This window comes from Euprymna scolopes, chromosome 26 (assembly GCF_053919585.1).
Source record: "Euprymna scolopes isolate OS-2025 chromosome 26, ASM5391958v1, whole genome shotgun sequence".
NCBI classification, from domain to species: domain Eukaryota; kingdom Metazoa; phylum Mollusca; class Cephalopoda; order Sepiida; family Sepiolidae; genus Euprymna; species Euprymna scolopes.
The window spans coordinates 73,124,661-73,142,745 of NC_136507.1; the positions used below are offsets into that span (position 1 = coordinate 73,124,661).

At 37.5% G+C, this 18,085-nt stretch overlaps 1 protein-coding gene across 3 annotated transcripts in view; it reads right to left on the minus strand.

Annotated features, from left to right (window-relative positions):
• The window catches only part of LOC145248184 (rhomboid-related protein 2-like), a 333,868-nt gene that overhangs the window by 125,595 nt on the left and 190,188 nt on the right, over nt 1-18,085 (minus strand). For all 3 annotated transcript variants that reach the window (XM_080110038.1, XM_080110036.1, XM_080110037.1), the window contains exon 5: nt 2,631-2,864. In XM_080110038.1, coding sequence (XP_079966164.1) covers nt 2,631-2,864 — 234 coding nt within the window. The remainder of the gene's footprint in view (nt 1-2,630; nt 2,865-18,085) is intronic.

Below are 18,085 nucleotides of genomic sequence, written 5' to 3' on the forward strand. Positions count from 1 at the left end.
ATCTTCCTGCTAACGTTGAAGAACTCAAGCAGAGAATCACTGCCGCACTGGAGAATGTTACCAAAGACATGCTGCAGCGTGTTTGGCACGAGTCTGATTACTGACTTGACGTGTGCAGAGTCACAGGTGGAGCTCATATTGAACATTTGGGAAAATTATGAAACTGGTCACAGAATCTACTAATCTTTTTTTTTTTTCTTTGAAATATTAACTAATAAAACTTATGATGTTCAACATAAAGTTTGTGCAGTTTCATTAAGATACACTGAGTAGTTTCCAAGATATTGGCATTTAAAATGACGTCACATTTTTTGGAACATATATATATATATACACACATATATAGACATACACACACACACACATATATATATATATATATATATATATATATATATATATATATATATATATATATATAAGAACCCCGGGATACAGTGACCCTAGGATGCGATTTTCATGTTACAATATGGAATACGATGTTTTTCCGACTCCTGTTTACGGTATTTAACCGCCTTACGGTGTTATTTATAATGTTGTTTGATTATATACATGTGTATTATATACTGTACTGTATTTTGTTACTAATTTTTAATGCTGTATCGGTTCTACTGTATATATATATATATATATATATATATATATATATATATTGATTAATAAATATTAAATCCGGGTCTATATTCCATTTTCCCACATTGTTGATATAAAAACACAGTTGGGTGTATGTCAACTATTGCTACCGAAACAGAAATGTAAATCCTTGCTCCATAAGCGATAACTCATAATTGGTGCTTTTTCTTTGATTTTTGACCACTTAAAACTTTTTCAAACAATAATCTTACAAATAACACGAAAAATACATTAGTTTATGCGCTTACCTCAATCAAGGTGATCACAAAAATTAAACTAGTTAGATTCATTTACGAACATTTGTTTTAAGAAAAAAAAAAAAAAAAAGAATGGACTTGATAGAAAGATGGACAAATAAAGACCTGGTCTGAGATAAGTTAGTTTAGACGTCAATGACTAAAAACCATCCAACACATGCCAACATATAAAACAGGCATTAAACCGAATATGATGCTGAATGTTTGAGCAAGGGGTTATCAAGTACTACATTTTGATTATTCAATTGGGAGATGGTCAAGTGGTTAACAACACAGACCGACAACCTGAGTGTCCCAAGTTCTAATCCAGTTCGTTCCACAAAAATTCACTTTTACGTACGCGTTGGCAACCTTCATGTAGTCCGTTCTATAGGTACCCGATGTCTTTCTAGAAAGAATTCTGACTAGAAAAATATCAGGAAAACCAATGCCAATAATAGAATCTTCCGATTCATATAATGATGATGATTATTATTCAATTAGGTACTGACCAGGTTCAACGTTGCTAAACTTTGGTAATCTAACGGGAACTGGTATGTCAACATAATTATATCATATATTAGAATCCAATTAGAGAGGTTTAAATCTGATGACCTCAGAGGAAGCTTAAATCTCGGCAGTATATGATGGTGTGTGCAGAATAGGATATTTTGTTTGCATGCCACAAAGAAAGAATGAATGAAGTAAAGACCTAGTCAAAGATAGGTTAGTTTAGAAGTCAATTACAAAAAGCCGTCCAACACATGCCAGTATATAAAACAGACATTATACCAAATATGATACCGATTGTTTAAGCAAGAGGGCATGTTTTGACCGTTCAATCAGGCAGGCTTAAATCTGATGAGGTCAGAGGAAGATTGAATCTGGAAAATATAGGACGATGTGTGCAGAACAGGAGATTTTGTTGGTATGGTCACATTGAAAGAATTGATGCATGTTCTTGGGTAAGTGGAGGTAGAACAATTGATATGGATGGGTAAGTTGGCCGAGGAAGGCCAAAGAAACCATGGGAGGAAGTGATGAGAATGAACTTGAGAGAAAGACGGGTGAATAAAGACCTGGCCAGAGATAGGTTAGTTTAGACATCAATTGCAAAAAGCCGTCAAACACATACCCACATATAAAACGAACGTTATACCAAATATGATGGTGATGATGAATTCTTCCTAATGAAATTATAAAAACTAGGCTTTTTAGTCCATTACAAATGGGCAAACATTATACTCCGTTGGCTTAGAAAGAGTGGTGTATACCAAATTGATGATTGAATATGATTAAATTTGTGCTCATTTTTGCATTAAATACTAACCCCTAATAATCCTTAACTGTGTATTGAACTGATACCATAACACTTACTTCGATGCACTTTGTCATAAAAAAGGGCCATTCAAAATTTCAGCTAGATCGGACCTTTAGTTTCCAAGAAAACTTCTAGAGTAATTGTGGTAAATAATCCCTATCAATCCTTAACTGTGCATCGAACAGTATTTATAATACTTAGTTCGATGCACCTTATAACAAAGGTCCATACAAAATTTCAGTCAAATCGGCTCAGTAGTTTTCGGGAACAAGTTGAATGGACAGACACACTAAGAGATATATAACATAGATTCAATCTCTTAGACAATCAAGCTTTAAATACGAATAGATCATATAAGACGGAAGATGAGGAAGTATATATTTAACAAACAAACATATTTTAAAAAATAAAATAAAAAAGGAAAGAAAAATTGGCCTTACCTCAATCAAGGTGATCACAGGCAAAAACAGTGGTGGCGGCCAGCAGCTGTATCGGTCCGAGTAATATTGCCTGTCCAACTCGTCAGTGAGAAACTCGTCGGCAACTTTGCGTACCATCCTCCTAAAACGTGTCTCCTTGCGGCTTTGCAGATAGACAAAATTCTCATTCCAGCCTTCCATACCTTCTCTGCTCTGTATCGCTAGGCGGAAGCTCGGGTTGCGTTTGTTGCTCATCTACAAATAGAAAGCACAAATACAATGCCAAATAGAAAGGGAAAAGATAAATAAATATATTTGTGTTATTTAGCGAGCAAACAGACTGGCCATTCGTTTGAAGTAGGGGGTAAAATATGGCCAGGCGAATGTTTATTGGTTCTACACGAAACGATTAATTAATATTTGGTTAGGGTCAAGGTTAATTGGAAACTTACGATAACAGAAGAAACAGAAATTAGAAAAAACAAAAACAAACAAAAACGTAAAAGATTAAAAGAGGAACGGAAAATGTGTTTTTTTTTTTTTTTTTTTTTTTACACACAGGAATCATCACTTATCAAGGCCCGGAGGCCACTTAAGGATAAGGATTCATGGGTATACATTAGTCAATGTGATTATAGCGTAGTAAACATAAGTAGTGGGAATTTTGTAAATTGGATTACTTAGGGGGACGGTTCATCAAGAACTTGTTTACATTGGACTTGAAGACAATCAGACTGTAGTCAGCTGGGAAACAGGCAAACGGAAGAGAGTTCCACAGGCGTGTAGTTCAAAGAAAGAAACTTTGTTCATGGAATCTACATTTAGGTTTAGGCATAGATAAAGAGTGTGGGAAATTATTGATAGTGGTTTTGGAGCATTGCAGGTAAAGAAGTATGAGTGTCCTTCCAAAATTAACGCTTCCTATTCTTTTCTTTTTTTTTTAATTCAAAAAGTTGAAGAGCTACGAAGACAAGAGTGGTACCTTTAAAACAAGTGACCTTTTTGTGCTCCAGAATTAATTTTACTACATGGTCACCATCATTCTTAATGCACTTTTGCCAGCGGTGAACAATGGCTGTGCATAGGCGCCCGGAGTACGCTTTGTTATACGAGGGTCATTACCAAAGTAAAACCGCCTATTTTTCTAACTCAAATAGTTGAAGAGCTACAAAGGCGGGAGTAGTACTATTAAAACAAGCGACCTTTTCTGCAAAACAATTTACTTTTCTACATAGTCACCACCATTCTTCAATGCACTTTTGCCAGGAATTCAATGACGCAGCCCTGCTTCTGACACACATTCATAACAGGGGTTGCTTTCTTAGAGTCTCACACTGCCAATATCTGCAACAGAGAGATGAAACTTTCAGGTCATAAATGCATAAGTACAGTCATCATAACAACGAAATTTGCAATCCCCTCTGATTAATCTGTGCAGAATAAAAAAATGGAATGCACTAGTTTAAAAACGCCTCTTGTATATAAGTATTTAATTAGGCTGTATGAAATGCCGAAAAAAATGTAACGAAAAATTGTATGCTTGAAGCATTGCTGGTAAATAAGTACAAAGATATTTAATAAGGCTGTATGCGATGCAGAAAAAAAAAAATGGAATGAAAAAGATATGATAGTTTACTTGGAGCATTGCAGGTAAATAAGTTTATCAGTATTTAACAAGGTTGTATGCAATGTGGAAAAAATGTAACGGAAATTGGTAAATAGTCATGCAGATATTTAATAAGGATGCATGCAATGCGAGGAAAAACTGGCGGCAACATAGGAGATAAACAAGGACTGATAATTGAAGACAACATATGTAATATCTTTCTTCCAACACTTATCTTATCATTTTTCAGTAAATCTTTTATTTGTTATGAAAAAAGGGACTGTAAAATGTTTTTGACTCCTGATGGGGGTAAATATTTATTTTATTTAGTAAAAATAAATTTTACAGATAAAAATGTGGCACAAGGACGAAAAAAAGGGGGTGGGGAGGTGGGGGGGGGGTTAATGTTGACCTAACTAACATAACGTTAACTTAACTAGACTCTTTCACCAAAATACCAGAATCACTCTGTGGACATCCTACTTAAAAACCTGAAAATTACAAATATATATGCATGATGTGGGGTGGGGTGGGGGGGATAAAAATCTTATATACAAAAGCGAATGAGAAATTTACAATGCAAAAATGGGTTAATAAAAGAACCCCCTTACTAATAATTGTGGCAGATAGAAAGTTTTGCCAGTCGAAAAGATGTAGGTCCCACGAAAACTGACTTTTATTGAAAACCCCACAAAAATGGCCTACATCACTGGCAAAACAGTCTATCCGTCACCTAATGAGGCCAGGAGTGGGGATTATCGAACCAAAAGAGGGAGGAAAAAAAAAAACAAAAAAAAATGGGAACCGGGTGGCGATGGGACAGGGGCAAACTAAAAAGGGCTTGGGACGATGACAACATGCATACTCTAGCTAAGTTAAAAATTGAACAAAAATACCTAATTAGTATATTCTAGGTGGTTCGATGCATGTCTATGTTTGTTCCGGTCACCCAAAATCCTTGAAAGCTAAGCAAACTAAAAAAAGAACTTAAGATCAGCTCCATTCAATCTGCACACTCGCGAAACTTTCACCCACCTGTCGTTGAAATTTGCCGGAGCGAGTTTCACCTTCTCCAGCTTAATTCGCATTTTCAATCGATATTTGAAAATGAGAACAAGCTGGGGAGCAGTGAAGGCCTCATCTCCGTAAACCTCCATCTGTTGCATCGTCCAAATCATGCCTCACATAACTGTTAGCAAACACAGAAAAACGTAGCGTTCTTCTTTCTTCATGGTCGGTGCCCAGTTGCAGCACGGGGAAACCGAATCCAGCACAAAAAACTGCCCGTTCAGCATGCCTTCAATTAACTCACACAACGGTCGAACGATGGCGCAGTGGAAAAAAGCATGATCAAGGTCTTCCTCCCAATCTCCACATCGGACACAATTAGGTATCTCCGTAAAACACGCTGCATAGAGTCTTTTGCTGACCCAGAGGGCATTTCGTATTACCAGCCAGGTGAGTGATACCTCGTAATTATCGAAGCAGCTCGACCTAGGCGCCCAAAGCCATATTAAGCGGCGCTCCTCCTTCGTAAAACCGAACTCCTCAATCTTTTCATCTCAAACGGATCCTCTCACTAAGGCCCGATATAGCACCTTGCGAGACAACAGCTGGGTGTCAGAGAGGCTTTCTTTAACTCGTAGAAGAAATCTTAAGCCCTGCTGACACTCGCGATAGAAAGGGCACTCGTTTCGGGGCAACTTGTGTGCCTCCCCCTCAGCCGAATGCACACTCTCCAAAGCCTGAAAAGCTTTCTTAGTGTCTTCTATCCAAAAGACACCGTTTCCCTCACTAGGTGTACATCCACAATCCAGGTATATCAGCCTAAGAGTGTGTCTACGTATTTCCACACTAGGCATACCCAGACTGCCTTCAGACGGATGCAGGTAACAGACCTCTCATGTAACCATGGCTTGCTTTCCGCGCCACAAGAACGCGAAAAGAGCATGCACCAGATCAACTAGTGTGGTCTCCGGGAGTGGAAGTACTGATAGACAGTAAAGGATTAGGGGGTAGATATGAGAATTGCATACCTCCACCCGACTCTTCAAAAACAGGTGTTTCTCAAGGCCCACAAATGAGATGCGACCTTGACCGCTTCCAATACCTCCGACCAATTTTTCTCCAGCTGGAGGCTGGGGCCAAACCAGACGCCGAATAGCTTGCACAGCCCATCGGTCCAACCAAAGGGTCCCTGAAGGGGCATACCCCTCTAGGCACCGATACGTAAACCAATAGACTTAACGTAGTTAATTATGGCCCCTGTGACCTTGGCACTTGTTTCTATGTCGACGACTCTAATCTCAGCACTGCTCGTTACAAGCACAGTCACGTCGTTGGCATAGGCGGTATACTTTACCGGGGTAGAGCCACCTGGCAAAGTAATCCCGCGAAGGACCGGATTCACCCTAAACTGTCGCAAATATGGCTCAAGCGCCAGCACATATAACATTGGAGATAACGGACAAACTTGATGGATAGATCTTGATAAAGTGAAGGGTTTCGACCTGACCCCATTCACTTCCACCATAGCACCGGCGTTGGCATACAAGAGGCAAATCCAAGAGCGAAACTGGGAACCAAACCCAGCCAAGTGAAGAACAGCTTCTAGGTAACGATGGTCTACTCTGTCGAATGCTTTGGACTGATCTAAATTGATCAACGCGGCTTCTGTGTCGTCTTTTTCTACGATCAAGCGTATCGTGTGCAAATTATCTTGAATCGTCCTTAACAGAACAAGTCTGTTCAGGACTTATTAGACGGTGTAAGACAATCTGCAGACAATTTGCTAAGATCTTGGCCAAAATCTTTAACTCTGTGTTTAACATCGTTAAGGGCCGGAAGTTACCTATCCCATCCCCTCCATTTTTATCTTTGCGTAACAATTTAATGATCCCCCGGGTAAAGTACTTAGGTATGCACCCGTTCCTAAACCAGGAGTCAAAAAGTACGGTCAGCAAAGGAATAAAAATGGGCGACAGCCTCAAATATACCTCGTAGGGCAGACCATCTATCCCAGGGGTTTTGTCTAGCCCGACCTGTTTCAAGGCCTCAATGACTTCTTCCTCTTTTATGCTACCTTAACACCTAGCCGCTTCGGTCACCTCAAGGCAAGAAAAGTCAGCTAAATAGGTGTCAAACTGTTCAATAGACAGACCAGGCTCCTTGGTGAAAAGTTCCTGAAAATGAGTTCGAAAACTGTTGTGAAGGAACATAACTGGCTATACACCGGTTACAAACTGTATATATATATTGGACTGTTTGGCAGACAGCGGCAGACAGCGGCAGACAAGCAGTCGCAGTAAGACGGATAGTCTTACGTGTTGATTATCAGACTTTCTTCCCCATACTTGTTACTATGTACTTCTATTTACCTTAGGCGAGCAGCCTTACGTTTCTGTATTATAAATAAACCCCATTACACATACCACTCGGTGTAACTCACGTTTGTCTTTATTTCCTAAGTATTTAGGAATATAACAATGGCGACGAAAGGATGTTCTTTCTCTTAACAGAGATAAATTACCGTACCAAGGACTGTGTACAATGCAAGGATTTTTTGTTTTACGAAAAAAACAAACTACACAAGGATTTTTGACCACGTGCGTCAATGAATTTAAAAATTTTTCCTACCTAAAGTAGCGAAAAGTACGGATTTTTCTTCGTAAAGAACTCACAAGAAATTATAGAAACATGTTCAAGGTAAAGTGGAATTTATATTTATTTTGACAAGTAAAAAAAAAAAAAAAAAAAAAAAAATGGTCGCAAGTTGAATTCGAAACTACACTAAAGGATTACGAGTTTCAAAAGAAAAAATATAAATACAACGACTATTGTACCATTTTATGCCACGTGGGAACGGCAGCCATATATATTTTTTTTTTTTGGAAAATTAATTGTTTGTTATTGCCTTTATATAAATAATTGGAACTATTTGTCGTGGGAAGTAAGAAATATTTTGTGTATGAACTTACGTTGTTGAAAAAAAAAAAGAAAAAAAAAAAAAAAAAAAAAAAAGAATTATTTTACAAAGCCTGTTGAATTACTATGGATGAACTTTGTTGAAACGTGTTGTGTCTGCATATTGCTACTAATTTATGATATACGTAAATTTACGATTTTTCTTTGGAATTATTGTGTAGAATTCGAAAAGACATTTTTGTACTAGAAGCTAACATGGAACAATTAGCAGAGTTAACTAAGGCTCTAGCCCTTAGCATCCAGGAACAGACAAAAATGACTCAACAATTTTTAGCGCAACAACAACAACAACAACAAATTCAACAACAACAGCTACAGCAACAGCTGCAACAACAACAAGAAAGAACACAAAAAACTTTAGAGGCACAACAAGAACAAACAAACATACTACAACGACAAATGTCGACACAGCAAAAGAATTTAGAAAAGCTAATTCTAACGTCGACCGGGAAGAAGACTAATTTTTCTGCCGAGGGTATTTCAAATTCACTAACGGAATTTCGTTACTCCCCGGATACTGGTGTTACTTTCCCTGCATACTACAGAAGATACGAAACAATTTTTACGAAAAGATGTTTAGACTGGACCGATGAGGAAAAAGTTACCCTGCTACTACAAAAACTGGGTACTGATGAAAACACCAAGTATGCAAATCTAATTCTACCAAAAAAAACGGAGGAGGTTTCGTTCGAGGAAACAATTAGTACCTTGTCGAAAATATTTGATAAAAGGGATAGCCTATTTCACTCTAGATACAAATGTTTGAACATTCAGAAGGCAGAAGCTGAAGACTATCTAGAATATGCTTGCACTGTGAACTGTTTATGCGAATCATTTAAATTGAATGAAATTTCCGCAGACCAATTTAAATGTTTAATCTTTGTACAAGGTCTCACAGCACCAAGGGACAAAGATATACGTTCACGGATCCTAACAATTATGGAGGCGGATCCTAACATAACATTGCAAAAAGTCACTGAAGAGTGTCAACGTCTGATTAACATAAAGAAAGACAACACTCGCATTGAAGAGAAAAATATTTTTAAGGTGCAGCAAGTAAAAAGGCAAGGGACCACAAGAAAGTCCAGGTTCCAAGAACACAGGATCCTTAAAGGATACAAAGACCCAAAGCTAAAGTGTAAATGTTGTGGTAGTTTAAGACACAACAATAAGACCTGCTGGTTTAGGAACAAAATATGTTATGAATGTGGTCTCAGAGGTCACAAGGGAACATACTGTGCCCAGAAGAAAAGACAAGGGACCGATAATGTAAATACGCTTCGCATGAATAAAGAAAAAAGCTGCGAAAGACGGAAATATGTTGATGTTCGGATAAATGGACATCTGGTTACATTGCTTCTGGATAGCGGTGCAGATATTAGTATTATAAATGAAGATATATGGAAAAGGATAGGTCGACCTGAATTAACGAAAACCAGAAAGACGGCGAGAAGTGTGTGCGGCAAAAGATTAGAGTTCAAGGGAGAATTAAAATGCAAAGTGACATTCGCTAACCAGACTCATAAATCCAAAGTGTACGTCGTACCAGGAAAGAATACATGCCTGTTTGGGGTAGATTGGATTGTCCTGTTTAATTTATGGGAGAAACCCATAAATTCGTTTTGTAACGTTTTAACTGCAGAAAAAGCAAACCAAAGGGAAGACTTCCTGAAGGATTTGAAAACTGAATTTCCCAATGTTTTTGCCGAAGGACTAGGACTCTGTATTAAGACAGAGGCAAAATTTGAATTAAAGAAAAATGCCACTCCAGTATTCAAACCTAAAAGGAATGTGCCTTTTTCAGCGATGGACGCAATCGAAAAAGAGTTGGATAGACTTCAACAACTGGAAGTCATTGAAAAAGTTAACCACACAGATTGGGCAAGTCCAACCGTGTATGTAAAGAAAAAAAATAACAGAATAAGGGTCTGTGGAGATTTTTCAACGGGTTTAAATGACTGTCTATTGGACCATAATTATCCCCTTCCGTCCGCAGAAGATCTGTTCTCTAAGCTTAACGGAGGAAAAATTTTTTCTAAGATAGACCTCTCAGATGCTTACTTGCAAATTAAGATCAGCGATGAATGCTCCAAATACTTAGGCATAAATACTCATAAGGGCATTTTTAAGCTAAAGAGGCTTCCTTTTGGATTAAAGGTTGCTCCTGCTATTTTCCAGCAAATTATGGACACGATGCTGGCAGGGTTGGAATTTTCAATGGCCTACCTTGACGATATCCTAATTAAAAGTGAAAATTTGCAAGATCATAAGAAGCATGTAAAAGAAGTATTCAAAAGAATACAGGAATTTGGTTTTAAATTGAGCCCAGAAAAATGCGATTTTTTTATGAAAAAAATTAAATATCTAGGTCAAATAATCGACAAAGAGGGTCGAAGACCGGATCCACAAAGGACTGAAGCAATTGAAAAGATGCCTGCTCCAGATTCAGTGACAAAATTAAAATCGTTTTTGGGATTAGTTCAATACTATGCAATTTACATCCCTAACATACATAATTTAAGAGCTCCTCTTAACGAGTTACTGAAAAAGGGTGTTAAATGGAACTGGAATAAGGAATGTGAATCTGCTTTCCAAAATATCAAAAGATGTCTACTGTCAGACTTAGCATTGGCACATTTCAATCCAGAAAAGGAACTAATACTAGCAACGGACGCCAGTGATTACGGTGTTGGCGCTGTATTACTTCACAAGTATGAGGATGGTAGGACAAAAGCTATCGCCCATGCTTCAAGAACGTTGGTTGCAGCGGAGAAAAATTACAGCCAAATTGAAAAAGAGGCGCTGTCGATAATATTTGGAATTACAAAGTACAATCGATTTCTCCATGGACGATCTTTTATTTTGCAAACCGACCATAAACCCCTACTTACCATATTTGGATCAAAGAAAGGCATTCCCACACATACTGCGAATCGATTACAGCGATGGGCTGTAACCCTCTTAAACTATCAGTTTAAGATGGAACATGTATCCTCAAAAAAGTTAGGACACGCAGATGCATTATCACGGTTGATCCCTAAAAGAAGCGAAAGTTTCGAAGAAACGGTAATTGCTGCGCTTAAAGACGAAAGTGAATGTACAAGTTCAATGTGTAATATGATACGTGAACTTCCGGTAACTTTCGAAAAAATAAAAAAAGAGGCAGTAAATGACATTTTCATTAAGAAAATGAAAAATCAATTGGGATGGATAAAAAAAAATAAAAAGGTAGATCAAACAACGCCTTTTTCCATCTGTGAAGATGTGCTCATGTATGGTGAGAGGATCGTAATTCCACTAACGTTACAGAGGAAAATTCTGAAGGAATTTCATACAGGTCATCCGGGCATTTCGAGAATGAAATCCCTTATGAGAGGATATGTGTACTGGCCTGGTATGGACAAGGAAGTTGAAAAATGTGTCAAGACATGCAGAGGATGTCAATTAGCAGCTCGAGATCCTCCAGTAAAAACGACGCCATGGCCAAAGACGGACCTACCCTGGTCACGTCTGCATATTGATTATGCGGGACCTATAAATGGTTATTTTTACTTGATTATTGTAGATTCTTTTTCAAAATGGCCAGAAATATTTAAGTTTAGACATCCAACAGTAAAAAACACTGTGAGTGCGCTTAATGAAATTTTTAGCCGTTTTGGAGTGCCAAAAACCTTAGTGAGCGATAATGGAACAGCATTTACTGCTCATGAATTCAAAGAATTCTGTGACTCACTAAATATTCTACATATGACAACACCTGTGTACCATCCACGATCGAATGGGTTGGCCGAAAAATTTGTAGATACGTTTAAAAGGGCACTTAAGAAAAATCTTACTACGGACACAGACGAACAATGTATTCAAACATTTTTAGCAATTTACAGGGTGACACCAAATCCTAATAATAATGTCAATTCTTCCCCGGCTGAGCTAATGTTTGCAAGAAAGATAAGATCTGTCTTCGATAGGCTGCTACCAGAGAAAAAGAAAGTTTTCAAAAAAGAAAACCTTAATACCAAGTGCTTCTCCCCAGGTGAAAATGTATATTTCAAAAATTTTCAAAATGGACGAAATCAGTGGGTTGAAGGTATTATCAAAAAAAGGATTGGGAGCATGGTCTATACCATCCAAGGATTAAGTTTTGTCTGCAAAAGACACAGAAATCAAATACGTCCCAGACTGTCTCCAAATGTGGAAGAGACACCAATGGAAACATTGTGCGATATTTTTGATATACCAAAACCAGCGTGTGTACCGCAAACAATGAATATTTCGCCTGAACCGACCATACGGGCTGGACAGAAACCTTTACCCCGGGTAACGCTGACCAGAAGGAAAAGCGCAAGAAAGAGAAAAGTTACCAGGAGATTAAGCCCTGACCCTAAAAGGAAGAGGTATTTAAGCTAAAATCAGGAAGATTTCAGCTTCAGGGGGAGGTGTTGTGAAGGAACATAACTGGCTATACACCGGTTACAAACTGTATATATATATTGGACTGTTTTGCAGACAGCGGCAGACAGCGGCAGACAAGCAGTCGCAGTAAGACGGATAGTCTTACGTGTTGATTATCAGACTTTCTTCCCCATACTTGTTACTATGTACTTCTATTTACCTTAGGCGAGCAGCCTTACATTTCTGTATTATAAATAAACCCCATTACACATACCACTCGGTGTAACTCACGTTTGTCTTTATTTCCTAAGTATTTAGGAATATAACAAAAACCCTCCAAGATTCCGTCGTTCGAAGTTAGGGTTCGTCCATCCGGCAATGTGACACTGGCGATGTGTCGATCAGCAGAATGTCGAAACTCCTCCGCATGCAGTGACGCAGCCATATTTGTTGCCTCATTTGGCGCTCTTTTTAATCTAGCCCTAACTAGTAATCCCTGGTCCTCCCTGTTATCCAAGGATTCCAGTTCAGCCTTAACTATAGTATAGCTAGCACTATCCCCCTCCTCCACCTCCCTTTCTAGTCTATCTTCTAGTGCCGCTTTTGCTGCTCTAGAACTAAGGTTGAGTTGGCGAGTAAAATCAGCAGCAAAGGACCTAATGACTTTTTTAGGTTACCCCACAACTTATTCCTAATGATAGCCCCTCTGTATTGTTAGTAGAAGCTGTTCCCCGAAGTCCTTCACATCGAACAACGACGTGTTGAACTTCCAGTAACTAGCCATCCTAGGTTTAACACTATCTAAGTTTACTCGAACCTGGACAAGCCTATGGTCCGAATAAACTAGACTATGAAAACTTGGACAGTCTAAAAGCCCTAGGTTGACTCTCCTAACTAAGAACCGATCGATGTAACTCAAAAGTTGCACCGGATCGGAACTGCGTCTACCTGTCCAAGTCCATGCTAAATCCCCAGGTTTTTCGTTTCGAAATTTATCAACGAGATCAAACTTGTCGACAAAGTCTCAAAACGCTTTAGCATCCCGGTTCTGGTTAGTATCCCTTGTGGTATTAACCCTGCGATCTAACTCGGGATCCAGGACCGCATTCCAGTCTCCCGCTAAAACTAACCGGCGAGACGAATTCATGAAGGGCTCGATTCGCCGAAAAAAAGAAACTAGCTCAGTACGATTATTGGGCACATAAACCCCAATAAAACGAAATGCCACATCCTTTACGGTAATATCCAGAACAAGAAATCTTCCCTCTAGATCTGCATAAATAGGGTCACACGATGCATCAAGAGTGCGTTTAACTAGCCAGGTAGCCCTCCTTGTGTGGGTATCAATGTGCTGAATAGAGCTGAAAGTCTCTAAGGAGCACACCCTGATAATCACTTGGAAGAAGTGAATTTCCTGTACACAACAAATATCCACATCGAGGCGTTGAAGGTCGCGTGCAACTCGAAGTTTACAAGAGGCATCCCTCAACTCTCAGACATTTAAACTAGCTAATCTTAAAGCCATCCTGAGTCACTTAGGGTTGGGAATCCTGATCAAACAGACGGTGTCAAGACACCGACAGCTGTCCCCAGAGATCCAGTGGTCATCTCAGTAGTGATAGACCCGTCTGGGGACAGACCGCCGATGTCTAGGGGGAAGGTTAGTTTTACTGCCCTATAAAGTGAAGGATGGAGTTTGATGGGGACCCGTCCAACACATCGTTTTCTAATTTCAGCAAGGTCGTTATCATTAAAATAAGCTGCTGGAGGATAAAGGTTAAAAGCAGAGTTTTCTTCCTCCAGCATAGTCCAGAGTCCTTTGGCTGCCATCTTGGTTACTGATGTGAACTACGCTGCCATCTTTGTTTAACACAATGTCTCAAAACTTAATAGGAACAGATTCCAGTAAGTAAAAGAGCAAACTAAATAAGTTTGATAATGATATTTGGAAAAGGTTAGAATCGAACACAGTAGACAAGTGTTAAAACGATAATAGATATTTAATTTAGGAATGCAGTCGATTGTTCATTCTTTTAGAAATAATTGGATATTAAATATGTCAGTTAAAAGAATGGACAATACGAGTTTAGAAATAAGGATTAACGAAATAGGTTAAAAATGATACAATTCAATTTAGGAATTTCTTTGTTTACCAGAGGCGTGTGAATGCATGTGCAAAGTGCATGTGTAATTTGAAATATGAGGGAGTCACATTGTTTAACCATGGCTCTGATGTCATCAAAAAAGGAGATTCCCAATATATTGAGACAGGGTTCGAGTTAGGAGTCAGGGTTAGAGATGAGAGTCAGAGAGCAACTTAGTGAGAGCTGATGCCCCTGGGAGACGAAAGGGGGAAGAGGAGACCATGTATTCGTAAAAGCTTGAATACCTGACCACTACCATCACCAGCTGGTATGAATAATGAATCATCTATATTTGTAAACTGTTGTCTTCGTTTGTCGTCATTCCACCAAAAGGAAAAGGTAAATGTATTTTGTCATCTTGTAAACAAACTTTATATAATTCCCTCAAAGTATTATGTGTCCCCTCCGCCATCATCAATAATGTATCTCCCTCCCTATCTGTGTTAACAAGAAATGTTGTATAAATATCTCGTTCACTTGTTATGTATGTATCCCCGTCATCATCATCATCATCTTGTTATGTATGCCATCATCATCATCATCATTCACTTGTTATGTATCTATCCCCGTCATCATCATCTTCTGTATTATGTGTCTCCGATATGGACCTCCGACTACACAACACATTTACTGTTTACTAGCAGGGTGCCCAGACTTTGCCTGGAATTGAATGAGAATCAACAAATTTGCTACACTTCCAATATTTTTATAGTCATCAGAATCAATGACATCGTCTACTTTTTAATCAAATTGATTGATTGCCTCTCTATCGAGAACCACCATTGTGCACCGAATAGTTGTATGGTTCGATTTTCGATTCTAGCTGATGGCACCAAAGTCATATATATATATATATATATATATATATATATATATATATTTAGTTTTGATCTCACTACTAGATATTAGGTTCAATATAATAATTGATATAAAATTTTCTCTATAATGATAAATACGTAATCTGCATGAATTAAAATATCATATTTAAGCGTATCTTATGACCATGCAATGCCGGAGAGCCTGCTAGTATATATATATATATATATATATATATATATATATATATATTTATTTAAAACCAAGCGAACATTTTCTAGAATATATGCGCTTGGTACTATGGTGACCAGCCGTAGACGATTGAACAGAACCCCGCTCCCTTTTCCCCATTTCATCTAGTCGTCTGACCTAATAAGGGCTACTTCTTACTGTGTTGAGTGGCTGCTGATTAAACCACCGTTCCTACTTTTTTCCAGTAAATCCAATCACACCACGCAAATTTTAATTTTATAAAAAAGAAAAAAAGAAAAGCCTTATATTTATTAAAAGACTGGCCTTGACGAAGTAAAAAGGCCTTTGTTGCCTGATGAAATCTTTTTAAATTGAAACAGTAAATTTATTGTAACAACAAATGGCAATTTTGTTTTGTCCTGCCTGGTACAGGCACTGACGGCTATGGCTCTCTATCTCTCACTCTCGAGTCGTTCATGAATTTATTGTTTGTCCTCATTTTAGTGTTGCTCAAGTATTCAGACTGTTAACGTATGTTTCTTGCTGTTGTCCTCTGCTTCTTCTGCTCATAATCTTTCCTGTCAAGCTAATCTGTTCTATTCCGCTTTTTCTGTAGACATGGCCCACAAATCTCATTTGTCTTTTTCATACTGTTCTTATTAGAGACCTTTCTGTGTTTGCCATTTCTAATACCTCTTGGTTTATTTTCTTTTCTGTTCAGGGTATCTTCAAAATTCTCCTCGAGAATCAAGTTTCTGTTGCCTTCTGTAGAAAGAGCTTGGGAATGTAAAAAAGGCAAAAAATTGTAAAAAAAATAAAAAATAAAAAATAAATAAAAAGAAGCTAACAATTGTAAAAAAAAAAGTTTGTAAAAGATTGTAAAAAAAAAAAGCTAAGGATTGTAAAAAAGCTAAATGTTGTTTTAAAAAGCTGAGGATTGTTAAAAAGGCCAAGAATTGTAAAAAAAAAAAAAAAAAAAAAAAAAAAATGGCTAAAGATTGTAAAAAGAGCTAATGATTATAAAAACGCTAAGGATTACGAAAAAGCTAAGGATTGTAAAAAAAGCTAAGGATTGTAAAAAAAGCTAAGGATTGTAAAAAAAAAAAAAAAAAAAAAAAAATAATGAAAATTTTATTCTTAAATGTAAATCATTATAGTTAGTGAAATTAAAAACAAAGGACAGAATTATAAAAGAATAATAAACAGATTAAAAGCAATGTTTGAACATTTAGAAAAGAATGCAGTTTATTGAAAAGAAGAACAATTCTTGACGAATAGAAACTCTGTTACTGACAAACCAAACTTCAATTTCTATTTCTTTTTAAATTGTTAACAGCAAGTAAGTAGCATTCATGCTTTCTTTTGAAACCGTTTATTTTAAACTTCTCCTTTTTTTATTTTATACAAAAGAAATCAAACTAGTCCATTCAGCATTCAATTGAAATTAACTTGATTTGATATAAATGAATCGGATCTGAAGAATTGTCTTTCTGATGAGACAATAACAAAAAGAAAGAGTGCTGATCATCATTGCTATGTGTCATTGTGTCAACTCTTTTGCAGTCGACGAGTGGTAGCAGGAAGAGGAAGGAAGGAAGGAAGGGAAGATGGAGATTTTGTGAATCTCCAAAGTCATCATGACAACAGGGTGACTCATTTACTTGACATTCATCAATCTCTTTCTTTCTCCCCCACTTTCTGTGTGCGCATGCGTGCGCGCGTGTGTGTGTGTGTGTGTGTGTGTGTGTGTGTGTGTGTGTGTGTGCAAGAAGGCTGTTTGCAATGTAGAAAACCGAAATGTTAAAGTGATGTGAAGTGAACAGCTTTATACACTTACATATTTGTTTACCAGCAATGCTTCAAGCAAACTACCTTCCCCACACACACACACACACACACACACACACACACACACACACACACTATATATATATATATATAAGAAATTAATGAAATCAAAGGGATGTAGTGTTTACCTGATATACGCAATGGTAAACATCAAACTAATATAAATAATAGTATTTATATATAGAAAATGTAATCCCAACTGAATTAAAAAAGCTCAGTACGACATAAAGAGTATAGCTTATTATAAGAGAAAGAAAATTAAAACCGTAAGTTGAACTTTACAATCAAAATTTATTGTTCGACTGAATACTCCAAAAAACATTTTACAAAGTCCTTATTCTGCGGAGTTTCAAAGAATGCTATTCTTGTTATTCTTCTCATTAGAGGACATAAAGAAATCAGACAATTATATATATGGACAATTATATTTGTAGCAATGCTAGAATTTGCTAGTTAAGGCATTAAGTGAAACCGCAATTTATTGTAGTTGTAAA